General features: G+C 43.3%; 1 protein-coding gene across 1 annotated transcript; it reads right to left on the reverse strand.

The window, feature by feature from the left end:
• Nucleotides 1–12409: 12409 nt before the first annotated feature.
• rhoua (ras homolog family member Ua) lies at nt 12410–16525 on the reverse strand. The gene is made up of 3 exons (XM_036546199.1): nt 15952–16525; nt 14887–14945; nt 12410–12918 (listed from the first exon to the last, which is right to left on the reverse strand). The coding sequence occupies exons 1-3, from the start codon at nt 16199–16201 to the stop codon at nt 12466–12468; spliced, it is 762 nt and encodes a 253-aa protein (XP_036402092.1). The 5' UTR covers nt 16202–16525; the 3' UTR covers nt 12410–12465.
• Nucleotides 16526–17253: the final 728 nt, after the last annotated feature.

A 17253-nucleotide genomic window follows, 5' to 3' on the forward strand; every position in this document is an offset into this window, starting at 1 on the left:
AATGAAAACATCACATATTGTTTTTCTCTTTCATATGGAAAGCCTCATTCTTCCAATCTGCTGAGGTTCTATGAAGTCACATATTGATAATGAATTTGTTCAAAACTGATAATCATCAGTTAATCAGAGGAGAAGCCTTAGAAATGTCTAGAACAAGTAGTATCTTTGTATATTTCTGGAACAGTTTTCTTTTCATATACTGTAAACAATGTACTACTAAAATTTACATTTCAGGTGTACTATTAAATATTTTTGGCCATACCTGCATGCAGTCCCCCACCGTAATAAACTTTACAATAACATTGACATATAACTAGCTAATAACTATTCCACCATCTAAAATAATGGATGTTGTGCATTAAGTCCATCCAGTGACATCCAGTGGAGCTTCACCTCAAAGCAAAATAATGGCAAACAGTACATTGTGTGAACTGAACAAAACAAGAGTGTGAAATCAAAGTGTTTAAATTGTGTTTTTCCTGTCTTTCTCCTGGTATCTGTCACTTCCTGTAGTGTAATGGCTGTATGCGTTGTTGTCATTTTATTACGATTATTGTATGTGCTTTGCCTGGTACTGCAGTAGTGGTAGTAATAATAATGTTGCAGAAAAGAAAGAGGGGACGTACCCTATGTCTCGGACATGGTAAGTTATATATGTACGTCGTCCTGTTTTTTTGTCGGTGCCACTAATTTAAATGAAAAAGAAAACCCCCAGGGAATGTGTGCAGTCACACATTTATTCATTTGGCAGATGCTTTTATCCAAAGCGCCTTAGAAGTGAGGCAGAGTAAAACACAAACCACAGGCCATATATGGTTTATTATAGTATAGTCATATTGCACCTCTAATTCTGCTACTTTTTGCATCGTTTTCAAAATAAAAGCCTACTGTGACCACTGAAGTCCAAGAGTGTTTAGCTGAGTTTTTATCCAACCACATGTGGTTTGGACCCATGAAAATAGAGTACCACAAATGGCATAATTATTTGTGATGGACCGCACAACATTTTACCTGAATTATTTTGTGGTTAGGCAAATGGGGAGTATGTTTCATGAATGAAAAATCTGAAGAGTTCAGAATGCAAATTGTGTCGTTTTATTGTCGAATAAAGCATATGTAGGCTCTTATACCTTACGGCCACTAGAAGGTAGTATTTGCTCCAATATCTGACTGCTCAGACTTGGAAACCAGATTCACAGAAGGCTCTAGAAAGTGACATTCTTTATAGACCAGATAGCACATACTATACACAAAAACTAGAGACTTACAGGCTTGCGTGTTGAATGAAGAAGATATATAAAGATGACTTTTTTTCTGGTGGTGATAATTACCTTGTGGCAAATGAATGAACAAATGTGTCTTGTGATCCATACAATTCTAGGTTTAATTATACACTCTTTTTACTTCTGGTTGGATTCCAAATGCAATTTCAATGTTTACATTAGTGCAGAAATGAAGAAACCAGGTTATATGCCTGCATGGCAGCAGTGTTTACAAGAAGCAGTGATTAAGTGTGGTGCAGGCTGGAGGTAGAGTCCCCAGGGGCTGGCCAGCTAATAAAATTCTTGGCAAGGGTGAAATGCCTGGGGGAGTTGCGTCTCTCTGGGATTTGAGGTTCATGTGGGCAAGACTGTCGAAGCGTAGTTATGCCTGTCCTAACAGTTACATTGAACAGGTCAGCATAGTGGTGAGGCACGGCTGGAGGGCTGTGAGCTCAAATCTTTGGCATTGCTACTGTACCCATGAGCAGATTTCATACCTTTAATGTGGTATGGTAACAAAAAACAATACCTGTGCAGATTCTTAAAAATCTGAAAGGACATATGTTTAAAACAATGGCACTGTAGGCAGACAGCACTTAGGTAACACTGGTCGTGCCTAGATAGACAGATGGAAAACATCTTTACATTTATTCATTTGGCAGACACTTTTATCCAAAGCGACTTACAAGTGAGGCAGAGTACAACACAAGCAAATAGCCATATAAGGAGTCAACAATATTAGAAGTGCTGCATGACCAAGTTTCAATAATTGGCCAGACAAGGTACAAACTAGCTAGTAAAGGTACGAGTGCATCAAATTGAGCTCATCAAAGCTTCTGTATGATTGATATATTGCATTGTCACACCCCATAGCCAAGGTGATTAGACATAAGGGAATTTCTTGACATGATAATTTGGATTTTATGTAACTGTATTAAAGAAACCCAAAGAATGGTTATAAATCCAAAACCATCCAAAACCCAAAAATAAAGTCTTCAAATACCTCCCACAATCCTTTATTTTCCCTTATTCATTTTTACTAGTTGAAGTAACCATTGCATAATCATTATAGTTATGTGTATTCATATTTATAATCACATTTAGTCATAATCAGCACAGTTATTTATTTTCATTGACGAGAACTGTCAACATCAGTTTGCAGTGTTGACTGCTTGACGAAATCAAAAAGCATAAAATATAAAAACTAACATCCCACAATGCTCTACCTAAATCTGCAATGCTATAAGGCCAAAATATTACTGGACTACAGTAAGAACTGTGACCACCACTCAGGAGACCTATTTATAGATCCTTGTGAAATTCTTCCGCGAAGCCGTGAAGCCCGAGGCTCCCTACCAACCGGTTCAATATCACTGGAAAACAATGGAAAGCAGGAAAAGGAAATGAACTGTCCTTGGAATCTAAAAATGTCATCATTCTTTCAGAGCCAGGATGTTGTTTCGAAACACGGGGACGTTTTTTTCTGTAGGAGTCAGTGATTACAGGAGGTTGCATCTGTGTGTGCGGGTAGTGCCAGGACCTGAGGCCGACCATAGGTCTTCGCTGTTCTCCAGTGATAAACATGGTAATCAGGGGTGGGTCTCAGGGCCGAGAGGCAGCACAGCCTGGTCTCATGTCTAAACATAGACATGTTGACATACTGGATAAAAGACACCTAACAAAGAAAAGTGATAGATTTATTTGGCTGCCGGAACAGGGTGTCCGTAGGGGTGTGTTTTTATGAAACTGCTATTTTTTTCCCCAACTTATGTAAGGGCCGCTTTGATTTTAATGTGCAGCATTTGTTTCAAAGAAACACGAACTTGGAAGAAAAATGAAATCACATTACTTCTTAAATTAATTGTCTGCTTAAAGAGTGAAAAACTGTACACATACTCTTGAAACAGTGAAAGTCACAGTCAGAGGCTGCCCTCGTGTCAGCATGCAGTATTATCGGTAAGTTCCCAGTGGTAGATAAGTGTGCAGTCTGGGGGGATGTACATGTAGATAAAGCTGCCGCATGCCATAATGACCAGGACAATCTCTGCCCCTCCGAGCTGAAGGCATCCATCCCACAGTAAAACAGCCCTTCACCAATACGTATGTATACGACAGTTCACCATGAGTGGAAGAAGGAAGCAGAATGCATTTAAAACCACTGCTGTAGAGGTGTTGGAGCATCGATCCTGTCCTCAATATGTCTGCTGTCAGTGCTCTGTGTGTGGAATTTGCACCAGGAGATAACACTCGTTTGGAATGCACTTTCCACAAGTTTTTAAAGAGCTAGCTGCTAACTTACACCATGTACCAACATAAACAAACACATAGCATGCTCTGCAGCTATGGGTGACACATGGTGTCTAATTGTGTTCTAGTGGTGTGTGAGGTGAGGAAAACGCCCACAACAATGAACCCCGGCCCCCAAAAACTGCATGGTGAAGAGGAAGCGAAGAGCAGGTGACATCGGGTCACCAGGCACAGTCAGCTGGTCCCTCTCAGCAAACGTTCACTTTAGCTGAAGTCACACGGAGGATTCGCTGTTGATTAGGCGCTGAGGAGTCCCACAGAGTCAGCACCTATATAAGATATTCTACAAACATTTAAATGGTTGCTAAAACAGAACAGCGCTTGTTTCTCCGAGGGAGCGCTTACACTTCTCAGCTCTCCGTTAACAGTGCTGCCATTCATTCCACAGCCCGGAGTCATGGCTGACCTCTGCTGCAATAACTGGTCCGCTGTATTCCTTATACTGAAACACAGTGTCAGGCTTCTCTTGGTTATTTGCTCTGCAGAATAGTCGCTTTTCTGCGATTTGCTGATGTACAACTGAAACACAACGCTCACCCCCTGGATACATTTGACATTAATCCACAACATTGAATTACACATTGTTCCATTTTTTCAATACAAAAAAAAAAAACCCATCTTTTCATTCCTTGTGGGTGATCACTGTGTTTAACAGACTATCTTTGAGAAACAGGTAACTGTTGCATTGAATATGTGATTCAAAGTTAATGACAATGCTGATTGAATCCATGGGTCAGACTGCGGTGGCAAACACTAACGGGAACTGTGCGTGTTGAATGGACCACTTGTGTTTCCATGGATACTGCAAGTCCGACCCCAAACATGACGCACATGATGTAGCACGTGGGCTTTCTGCTCCTCTGCAGCAGTCTAACACCTCCTCCTGACCGCGGTCACCCTGGCCCGCATCAGGTGGGATTAAAGAAGGCTGTTGAAGCATGACGCGCGCTCCGGTTTTCACTCTGGCAAGGTGGTGATTGTGTCCACCGATTCCAAGATTTATTTTCTCACAGAGGCACAGTTCAGAAAATGACAGTATGTGATTATGAAGAAAAAAAATCAATGATACTGTGAGAAATCCTGGAAAAAAAATAACAACACTACTCAGTAAACAGATTCCACAGTTTTGGCTTGAATATACATGTGAATATTACATTACTGGCATTTAGCAGACACTCTTATCCGGAATGACTTACATAGGTTAATTTGTACAGCTGGATATTTACTGAGACAATCCTCAGTTAAGTACCTTTCCTAATTGTACAGCAGCAGTGCCCCATCGGGGAATCAAACCAGCAACCTTTCAGTTATGAACCCTTGTCGTTACCACTATGCTGCACTATATGGAGTGAATGGGATATGCACTGAAGGTGAATGTGCATGTAAATATGTATATGGAGTGAATAGGATATGTGCTGACATAGGGATAGCTGGCTCAGTAGGTCTGGAGGAAAGTTTGGGTTTGGAATCTCAGTCACGGATCTCATGGGGGGAGGGGAGTGGGTGATCCCAAACTTCCCAAAGAAGGTAAATGCTGCCCACTCAGGATCCTAAATTCAGTGAATCTCAGAATTGAAATGCTATTGTCATATCAAGACAGCCACGGGCTCAGGCACCGTGCTTGATGAAATATGCACGAGACAAACAAGGTGTGGTGTTTATCAGACTCAGTGGCAGCCAGCCTTTCACCTGACAGTGACACAGTCAGCACACATAGATGACTCACTCATCTCAAACGCAGACTGGTGTACACCACACACTTAGCCCAAGGATAACTCAGTCATCTCAAACACAGGCTGGTATAAGTCAAACAGTCACCACACATAGATGCCTGGCTCATCTCAAAGGCAGGCATGGTGTTTTTAGCTTTTAAATAAGTGCACGTTTTGAAGTTATGTGTTAAAGCAGTGGTCTGCGGTGGAAGTGTAGTGCTTTAATGCTAAGTAGGAACAGAGCACAACCTACGAGTGCTGTGAATGGCTCTGGCTGAACGGCCTCTTTCTGCACAGTGCTTCATGGTACACAAAGTTCTGCATTATGCCCCCTCCCCAACATCAATACTGGAGACAGACAGCCTGGAGGAGGGCAGGGGGTGGGGGCGCGTTTCTTTTTGATCTCTCCAGCGTTCAGTAAACACGCACAAAGGGAGCAGGGGTCACTCTCTGTGAGCATTCCCAGTCTCTGGGCCAGCTGATTCGTTGTTTGGGAGCTTGGCGGGACGGACTGGTGGTTCCCTTCTCTCTCTCCTCTCCCTGGCTTGAGTTGCTGACTGATAAAGGTGCTTTAATGGATGGTTGTTTTGATTATTTAGTCATTTTTTTAAATGGTGCAGTTATCTTTGCATAAGCAGTGTTACCGAATTCAGCCTGTACCACCTAAAACTGCCAAATGAGTAGACAAAAACATGAATCTGAAGTATGCACCTCTAAGTGTGGAAATGTCTTCTTAGGGCTGGATGTTTACATTTCAAATGAGTGGAAACCCAAGGGCATTAGAAACATACACGAAAGACTGTTCAAACTATGCCTATGCAATAACACTGCATTTTAATAACTTCAACACCAATAACACTGCGCTTCATTCCAGCTTTATTCACTATGCACTCCAGGATGTGTCATTCGTCACTCTATATCAATCTATATTCTATCTACATACCACATTGACACTAACACCAACACCATCCTACATGAGTACTGTCCTGGTACACCTCAAATCAAACACTAATCCTTAAACTGTATAAACTCGTATTACTCCCCAGAGTCCTTAATATATCTTACCCTGGCCTTATTTATGCATACATATCTGTTAGATATCCAATTCTTAAACTACTCACAGAAAGGTTTTCAAAAGTTCTTACTGAAATCAGTGGTTAGTGGATGAAATGGAAAAAATGTTAGATCTTCTACAAAATCATTCTCCATTCTCCAAATCTTCTTTGCATAAAAGGGAATATAAAAACATACGTAGTTCAAAGAGGAGAACAGGCCATTTACCCTGGGTACGCTTCTTCTATAGTGTCCTATAGTCTCCTATAGTCTCGAGGGTGTCCAGTGCTGTGTCCAGCCTGATCTTGAACATTTGGGTCACTCAAACATTCCGGTCACTGCAGGTGAACTAATCCGCAACTCCTTGTGAACTTTTCCATCGTAATTGTTTTATAAACATGCAATATCCAATTTTAACAGGTATTCCAATCACCAGGACCTGAGACATGCTTTCCCACTGAGCCTGTTATGTGTTGGGTGGAAAAATAGTATTTTCAGCTAGTTTCTATAGAAACGAAGAGAGCGAAAGATTAGGCTGGTCTTGGCTGTGGCTGGCGGACAGGGTTAAAAGCAGATGGCTTGTGCTACTGTCATGAGGGTGACAAACAAGTTTGCACCACATGATGTACTGACTTTTCACATTTCATTAAATGGGAGGGGAGAGGTGGGGAAGCCACACTGTATAGTACTATAATAATATCAGAGGAGGTGTGGAGGAAACCGTGAGTGTAATGAGGAAATGGATACATTTCCTTGGAAACAAAGGGATCAAACACTTGCCGGCCTTCAATATTTCAGCTTTATTTAGTAACTATTGCAGCTCTGTCATGAGAGCTACCCACTCTCCTCAATCATGCACACATCTCCCTACCACACACAGTACTCTACCACACACCACTTTGCCACACACTACCTCTCTACCACATACTCCTCCTTCTACACCCTTCACTCTACAGCACTTTTCACTCAACCACACGTATCACTTTAATTAGATGAGAGCGTATTTCCATGCATGAAACCTCTCAGATTTACTAAAATGTTGTGTTAGGAACATACTTAGCTATAGTTCAAGCTGACTGTGTTACACTAGATGTTATCATACATTTTACTATCAAACATGAACAGAGAAGCAGAGATTAGAGACCCAGACATTTTACTGGAAATGCAGGCCCTGCAGCTTCTGTGTTTTGAAGATGATACATAAAAATATCTAGTAATACTGCACTGTCAAAGTAAATATTTTTACAGCCATGCACAGGAAATGCACCCGGGAGCTCCTCAGTAAAGGACACACTTTCTGCAGGAATTGCAAGGGGCACAGAAACAGACGGGGATTGTGGGAAGTTCCAGTCTCTGTGAGCTAAGGCTGATTTACTACTTGACATGGCTGTGCGGTTTTCCATCTATGAGTGAGACTAGGACTGCTTTCTCAGAAAGCCTTCCGACCCTGCAGCCCGAGGGCAGGCAGGGTCTGCTGAATGAATTCCTGGCAGTTTAAGACAGGCCTTTGTTGTTGTTTTGGTTTTGTATTTGTTGGGAGCAATGAATCCTTAGACTGTTACAGAATTATGGGATGCCTTCCCTCCTGTCATCCTGATTGGGTGAGTGCGTGCGGGAGTTAGCACATCAGGAAGCACAAGCTGCAGGAAAACCGATCAGACAAACACGTCTGATCAGCTATGTATGCAACCTGTCTGAGTCTTGCCGGCACAGGAAGCACCTGCTTCAGAAGGGTACAGTGTGCATTATATCATGACCACACATGCTTGCAAAAACAAGAAATGATTTTCATTTTTGTTGCTGTTGCACGCTGAAGTACTCTGTTTCCGGTTTCTGTAGTTCCAGATTTCAGAGCGGCGGGTGTACCAGAACCAGAGTCATCCTTCCGTAGGAGAGGAAAACAAGATAAACATTTTGAGCCAGTGCTAAGGCTCCACATGGGACAGCGAAGGGAGGCGCTAACCTCCTCTTATGCACATTTGTAAGTCACTCTGGCTAAGACTAAATGACTAAATGTAAAATGTGGCTGGGAGGCTGGGCATATTTTAACTGGAATCTGAACACGCTTCCAAGGAGGCAGGAGTCACTCTGTCTATCCAGCGTCCAGGCTGCCCGTCGCCTCTCCTGCCCTTTGACCCACGGAGCTCAAAGCCTGCCTCTATCTCTGGGCACCAGGACCTTCAACATCCCTTCCCTTTTAGACTGCCTTGCTGTCTCCTGGATTTCCTCCTGGACTCTGCCAGCGAAACTTCATCTTTTGTTTCTGACAAAAATTGTGCCGGGTGCCAGATCCCGAGTTTCACGGCGTCTGAGATCAGGAGCAGTGGTGTTGATGTGTTACAGTGCCTTCAGACATGGTAAAAAAAAACCTGCACTGAGGGGTAGTAGGGTGCTGTTGAATCTGGCTCTATGAAATAAACATGCTTAACACTGTTGGCTTCAGATGACGAGTATACGGCTCCTGTCAGTCTAACACCAGTCCAACCCCTCACAGAGGAAGGAGATTAGATGCTTCCTGTGGTGAGAGTGGAGGGGAAGGAGGGGAAAAAATCATGAGAAATACTGCCCACTGACAGCAGCCGCCCCATTAGCAAACGGCTGTCTGCAGCTATGGTTGTGTTTCGAGGCCAGGAGAACCTCACTTTTATATCAGAAGCAGATATTGGCGTAGCTCAGCTGATTTTATAAACTTCGCTCTGGAAAGATGACAGCTGGCTCTCTCCCCTTTTCCTCTCTGCTGAAGTAAGTCATGTGACTTACCAGCCTTACTGTGCCGTCATGATCAGCGCACACTCATCAACAGATCAGCTCTGAAAGTCCAAAAAGCCACTGGCCCATTTTTTGAGCCTTAATTAAATGATTGATTTCCCTTTCAGCCCTCAGTTACCTGTTCGTAAAGCTATCCTGTCCCTTTTTTGCTGTCCTGCTGGCAGCAGCTCAGTATGAGAGCTGCAGATATGTCTGTGAAGTGTTTCACTTGCGGAGTTAGACCAGGCCTGTGACTAAATGCTCCTTCAAAGTACAAATGGAAAACGTATTACTAAGAGCTGGAGCATATGGCCTTTATTTTCATGCTTGTCTGGGATAATGTGTTTCAGTGCCTGTTTTTTTTTTTGAAACATGAAGGGTGTTAATGATCTTAATCACTTAATTTTTACCAGATTTGAACTCAGATGCAGAAGGAGCTGCAAATCAAATCAGAAATGCCAGAGCTGATTTTACTCTGCCGTGAAGTTTCAGTTCAGATCCATGTGTCTTAGCAAGAGGAGAGAAAAATGTTGTAATTCTGGGTAAAAATGATGTTGATGTTGATTGGGTCCATAGCTGAAACAAAGACAACATCCAAAAGCAACCAAGTCATATGTGAGTGATGTTTAGAACAGAACATGCTCGGGTCAGAGGACCATTCTCTATGGTGTGGTCTTCTGAAAGTTCAGTGTTCTCCATTGTTTAGTGAAAATGAGCTTGGTGCTGATTGAGATCACATGCTGATTGCCCAGTACATGACCAACCAAAAGGGGTTTATCATGCTTGTCTCCATGAAACAGACCAGGATGATCTATATATGACTTATGATTTATATATGACAGGTATGATTCATAGATTTCCCTTTGTGAATTAATATAAAATTGAAGTTGTGAGTCCAGTACAGTGGACTAAAGCAAGTAGCTTATGCTATAAGCAGTTCATTTTTGAATGTTAATCTTTGAATGGCTCAAACTACAAAAGTCACCACCGGTGTTATTTCTGTAACCCTCTTACCACTGAGCCATTGAGCTCAGCTTGTGTTCAAAGTAAGTGCCTTACACGCTGAGCTACTCCGGTGCCGCACAGGTAAGCTTTTTCGGGTGTGCTCTTTAGGTTATGTGGGACTGCAGAATGTCTGCCTCTGACATGCACACTTGCAGTGCAAGCTGATCATATGGTATTGGGTTCAAGCTGTGAGGTGCTGAGCAGAAGAGGTGTAGAAGAGCTTTCAGACTGAGAAAACTGCCAATTCAGAGGGTTGCTATTTTAACTGAATATCATTCTGCTTTCAGTGAAATTCCTCTGTATATCAGACTCAGTCTGTATATGTGAATTCTAAATGGTGTCTATCTGAGTGGACTTTGTTGAATATGTCTCAATAGCAGTACATTCATAATGAGAAATATGCACCCTTCTGCTAACATTGATCTAGTAAATATTTGATTTTGGATGTAAAACGTATTTGTTCCAATATTTTTCGTTTACACTCAGAAAACCTACGATAACATAAACTCATGCAATTTAATTTAGCTTTTTATTCGCTAACATTCATTACTGTTAAAGTGGGTTGACCCATTTTACAGACCTTTTAAAACTTTTATTTTTGGTTTTCATTAAAATTAACCCATACATGCATGTAGGTAACTTATTTTCATATACTTTTTATTGGGAGAGCTTAAGCAGGTGTGAGACTTTAATGACACTGTGGAACAGACACACTAAAAGAGTTGATGTTGAGTTAGTGTTGAGGAACATTAACCACAGCATGTTTACCAAACACTCTTTATTTTCACAGAGGTAAGAACATACAGACAGTTCTTTAGCTCTTTGCTCTGGTCTGAAATTGACAGGACACTGTTTCAGTCTCCCTTTCCCCCCACTGGCTCATTGATACAGATCCTCTGGGAGCTCAGTCTGAGACACACAACATAGCCTATCAGTGGTTCACAGTGCTGAAGTCAGGTCTTGGTGTAAAATACATAAACATTCCCTGCTTTTTGGAGAAAGTCACATTGATAAAACCCTTTCCACCCACATTCTCTACCCCTTTCACCACCCACAGTCAGTGGAATCTACCTTTCACTGTTTCCCTGAAACAGACACCAGTCCCATGGTGCTTGGACCCACTAAATGAGCAACTTACTGCCTGCCCACTTCTATTCACCTTCAAAAAGCCATCCACCTGCTAGTAATTTCACACTTAACTTAAGGGATGAATCACCTCCACAGAGATGATGAACCCCTACAACATTCTGCCACCAATGACTTTCATAAGATAAACTGCCATTGTAAACCACAGATAAATAGTCACTTCTGTCCAGCGTTATACCTGATTTGAGCCTTCTGTATCCTGTTAATGAACGTCCTTAAATGAATGTATATGCAAAGGAAAGATGAGGTTTTCTATTTGACTTTGAAATAAAAATGTAGTCAGTCATTTCTTCTACAGTTACTGACTCTTGCATACCTTTGCCATTGCATTTGTATTTCATGAAATTTTACATCTGTGTGCTTTTATACCTATGTTTTTATTGGGTGTCAGTGGACATTATCAAAAATACTTAGCTGGACAGCAAATACAGCACAGATGAAAAATGTCAGTCCTCAAAGCTCAGTCTCAAGGTTTAAGTCTAAGCTAAAAACTCACCTATTTAGTCTATGTTACTGTAAACTGTAGTTCAGATGCAGATTTGGAGATGATCGTAGCCATAGCCAACAGCCAACAGCCGTTACTGTCAGTACTCATTGTTCAGCCACCGCTATTGAGGCCAGCTGACTCTGATGGGATTGGCCGGTTTGAGTGCTCCCTAATGACAGTGCACATTCTCCACTTCTGCTCTAGTAGTTATGCTGCTATAGCTTATAAATTGCGGTGATTCTTGTGTATGTTGCCCTCTGGAAAAAACCTCTGTACAGCGCTATGTGACAATTTTGGTCCTTAACTGTTGTTAAAAGACTTCACATCTTTCACTATTTCTTGCATTGGTTAAAAAGGGTACAAACTACGTTTCAGTTCAGTGAATCCCAGATAAACAACTGCGACAACAATATCATCTCCCTACCGGTCCAACCACTGGGTGTGCAGTAGCGTGAATGTATACAAGAAGAATGGGGTTTGGTCCTCATTGGGATGTGGGGGGGGGGGGGGGGGGGGCAGTAACTGTCAGTTAAAAAAACTGCAGTGTTTGACTATTTACATGACATAGTGATGGAACAGTACACAGTACAGTGATCTACTGCAGAACAGCACAGCTGGGAGCTACCTTATTATACCTCGGCCCACTCATCACCATCCTGCCCCCCCCCCCCACCCCACACCCCCCCCGGTGAGTCGACAGTACAGGTGAGCCTCGACACTGCCCCATTACCCCCGTACCTGGGGTCTACATGAGGCAGCAGTACTTTTTCCACCAGGACTTGGAGAGTTTCCTCATCCTGCTGGGAGTCCGTTTCCTCTGGCGCTGGCTCTGCTGGCTGTCTGCGTGCTGGATGCTGGCCACGATGGCTGCGTCAAACACCTCCTTCAGATTCTTTTGGGTCAGCGCCGAGCACTCCATGTAGGAGACGGCCTGGATGTCCTGGGCACACAGCCAGGCCTCCTGCGGGTCCACGGGCCGCTCTCTGTACTTGGCCAGCTCAATCAGCACCTTGACGTCCTCGCGCAGGTCCGACTGGGTGCCGACCAGAACCACGGGGGCCCATGGGCAGTGGTAGCGGATCTCCGGCACCCATTTCTCACCGACGTTCTGGAAGGAGGAGGGGCTGACCACGCTGAAGCATAGCAGGAAAATGTCGGCATTGGTGTAGCAGAGAGGGCGGAGTTTGTCAAACTCATCCTGCAGGAACAGGCACAACCAATCAGTCTGTTACATGAACACACCCAAAGGGTTATACTGTCACTCCATGACCAAAACAGGACCAAATCAAAAGACATTCAATCATGAACCAAGGACTGTGACCACATCTCAAAGCCAGACCTGTTGACCCGTTGACCTGTCGTGGTCACAGCAAGAAAAGCCACCACAGTTCATGCACAAAGCAGTACCAGCTTACTGCTCACAATCAGTGTGCACATCCAAACGGCCTATACACCCCTCCTTACTACAGCAAGACTAAATTACAAGATTAAAAACTGAAAATGATTTCTGTGTCAGCCACATGTCCATCATCATTACAAATCAGTCTGAAGAAACTGATTTACAAGAAAATAAAATCAAGGAGGAGTGGTCATGCAGAGGATTGTTAATACAATAACAGCTGTTAAGCAGATGGGCACCTGCATACGTGTGAATGTCGTAAGGCCAATGATTCTGCGAGAGGCTGGGACAGGAACGAGTGGAAAAAAGCATCAGCCATGCGTATCCCTCGCAGCACTTGGCCTCCCAGCGACCCACTGACGCCAGTGGCTTATCGAGCCTCTTATCTACAGTAACGTGATTTCAATCCTTTGATGTTCCGAGTTACACAACTCGGCAGCAATTCCATATCTCACGTCCATCTCAACCCACGGTGACTTCAGCAAGGGTAAGATTCCTTTGGCATTCGGCATTTGTTTACTGACTGAGTTCCAGCACCCTGCCTCTCTTCCTCCACGTGTGCTTCTTTTTTTTTCCCCTGAAAACACGGCCAATTATTTCCCCCTCCAGCAGAATGTAGAATTTACCTCCACCTCTTCTAGAATGCAGGGTTCTCCCCTTGTTTTCTAAACTACAGTTGTTAGCAGGCATGCCAGTTCCTCACCATTTCTGCTGTCAGCCCTCTATGCTCTTCATACTCCCCACAGCCAAAGCCCTGCCCACAGCATCGCCAGGGAGCAGAGCAACAAGCCCTGCCCACATTCACCTTGGAAACTCTGATCACTACCACTTCGCACGGACAGCCCCAACATGGAAGAGCAGAGCAACAATCCTGTTATATCAGCCATTCATGGGATTCTGCCCTTCAGCGTTCCCAACTCTCCCACTCAAACCTGATGACACCATCAGTATGACCCAAGAGACAGTCTTTTCAATTGTTATCTACCATCATTATTTCCTCCTCTTTGAGGGTTTGCTTTGAATCTTTTTTTGCACTTCGTCATCCACATGCATTGATGATGTTGCTGAACGGCCCTAAACAACCCCCTGGTTGAGGGTAAACATCCTCACTCAAATACTTCACTTTCAGAGGGTTACCATAATGCCACATGACCAAAAGTCACTGAAATTGAGCAGATTCCTTATTTCTTACAGACGCCCCCAGCGCAGCACCGATGACAGGCATTTCAGTTGAGTCTCGCTGTCACGCTAACTCCCCTCTCTTTTCCTGGCTCTTATCTTCAAGTGACTCATGCTTGCTATTCCCCTCACAGAGCGGCTCCAGAACTCAATGAACCCATTCCCCAGGGCTTCGCAGCGTCTGGACGGAACTGCTCCAACTGCAGCTTTGGCTTGCCTTGCAGCTAAGCTCTTTCCATCACACACTCCTCTTGTGTTTCCTCTGACTGACTGCAGCTGTGCCAAGACTCAAACTACTGCTCTGTGTTTCCCTTTTACTGCCTTAAAACCAAACAGTTCATCACCACTTTAAACTGGTCATTAACTCACCCGAAACCATCACACATATGTACATATGAAAAACACCGTAGTACCATATATAATAGTACCATATAATAATCCTATGTGTATGATTATACATGGTACTTTATCTATACTGTATGGTTCATGCACACTGTAGCAAATACATCTGCAAATGTTGTCATTTACATTTTATTCTGCTCTAGATTGTTTACTGCCATGTAAACAGACAGGGGTGTTTTGACTAACCTGGCCAGCTGTGTCACACAGCTGAAGTCGCACTGGCTTTCCGTCAACTGCCACAACCGCTGTATGAAGAAGAAACAGAAATTATAATACATCATTAAAACTTGCTTCTCATTAAATTTCCTCCTCAAAGACTTGAGCAAAACAGTCAGTCACACCTGTCTTACCACTGCTCCCGAATTCATCCAAATGTCTCACAATTGCATGAATTCACAGCAGTCGATAAAGACTGTTACACATCATCTGACTGCTGCCCAGAATTACTTGAATATGAGGTGAGAGTCGCCTTCTTCAATGTACGCATGCACGCTTCCCTGAAGTTAGATTATGGATTTGCGCCATGCTTGTGTGGACAAACAGTAGTGACTCAGTCAAGAGTTACTCGATGAGTCGAATTCAAAGGTGGGCACTGGTGTGTCGAATTTAAAACAACCGTTTCTGTGATGATGGGGTGTAAACAAGCACCAGTTTTTACCAGTTTATAAAACATCATCGCAATTACTTTAATGGTTACTTGGGGATTTGATTTTCTTTGAATCGGGTGAAATACACCAAAATAGCAATAGATATTAGACCGTATATTTGTAGCATTAATAATGGAAAGGCAGAGGACGTCAGGAATGATCCCGAAATTTCCGATTAATCAACTGCATTGACTGGAGCACCTCAGATCACAGAATTACTCAGAGGCCAGAGTCAGTCCATCTGTATTTGTCATTCCGTAGCCTATATATCCTAAAGGGGGATGAAAATCTCCCGTCTGGATCTCGCTCCATTTTAGTGCATCTGTTCAAACCATAAGAATAAACTGTCGCAAATAATCATTTGGTGTGTACAGTTTATCTGAAATTCTGTAGACTGGAAATATGAGGAGCGACTACAAGTAAAAGTCAAAATTCACAAAAGCGCAAGATCTATCTCCATGTTCAAAATACCCTATGAATGCGAATTACAAATAGATTAATACATTTCTTATAAAATGTCGACGAAAATACATGTGATGTGTAATAATCTTAACAAATCTTAACTGTCGACGAAATGCATCATCTTTGCGTTTTTCCCCGTTACCTGCGAAGTTATCAAAAGCGGTGGGGACATACTCCGTGGGGTATCCATTTGTGGTATAGCTGACAATCAGACTTGTCTTGCCAACAGCTCCGTCGCCAACAAGGACGCACTTAACCTTACGCTCAGGAGAAGAACCAGGCCGACACGGCGCACCGATTGATAAATTTCTGTTCCGAACCCTCCGTGGTGGAACCGGAGGCGCATCCGAATCAGAAACTGGTTTATATTCTCCCACACCCTGCGGAGGCATCACAGTATGGAACTGAGGGAGTAACTGGCCAAGTTAATCCAAGTTCCCTAAACTCATTCGGTTCCAGCGCTCTGACATCAACGGGGGTTTCATCTGGACGGCTGAATGCCAAGTTAGTTTCTGTTGTGTTTCTCTTGCCGCAAGAAGCCCTCTCTGTCACAGCTGATTGTTGGTAAAATTCGTTTAAAATAACAAAAACAAATCGGGCAGCGGAAATAACGAAAATAACTTTACAGAACCCGTTTGAGATCTGCCGAAAGTAACACGCATCGGTCACATCACAGATAAGTTTTCGCGGAGAGTACTCCCCCTGCTCCAGCCTCACCGTGTTACCCTGAAGCAGCATGACATCATTGTAAAACTACACGACCGCTTCATCTCCGCTGACCAATAGTCATCCAGGAACTTGGAAAAAACCTCCTTCACTTAGAAAGCGTTTCTTTGCGCCCACTGGTAAAACTGGAGACCATTGTTAACAGTGTGCGCTGTATTGTTAGGAAATTCGGTCTTTGCCCGCTGAGGAGTTTCGTGTTTTCGTTCTTCTGTTAGCATAATGTCCTGTATATGCATGTTTATTCAGATTTATTTCACGAATGCTTACAATTGTTTAATTGCAAAAGAAACTTTTAAGAGTATTTCCTAGAGTGGAAGGGATTGTTGCTCAGGATTAAATATCGTTTGACTACTTGTGCCCTCTGGTGGAGAATAGGTTGCAGTGCCTCTTTTTTTTTCAACAGGGACAGAGCAGATTATGCTGAGAACTGCACGTCACGCACTTTCCCCCGTCAGGCTCATTTACCCACTGATCCGAATCTTTTCAAGTCCCTGTCCCCACGCGAGGACAGGCACGTATCAAGGATCTTTAGGAAGTTTATTGAATTTCGTTTCTTTACAATATGATTCTCATTGTTTTACCAAGTGTGTTCACGCCCCCCCCCCCCCCCCCCCTTACCGCATCCACTCTTTCCCTGTTGTATCTACTCTACGTGCGATTGATTAGGGAAAAGCGTCAGGTGGCGACAGAAAGGGGTCAGTCATGGGACACTCACTGT

The sequence above is a fragment of the Megalops cyprinoides genome, chromosome 15 (assembly GCF_013368585.1).
Source record: "Megalops cyprinoides isolate fMegCyp1 chromosome 15, fMegCyp1.pri, whole genome shotgun sequence".
In the NCBI taxonomy this organism is placed as follows: Eukaryota; Metazoa; Chordata; class Actinopteri; order Elopiformes; family Megalopidae; genus Megalops; species Megalops cyprinoides.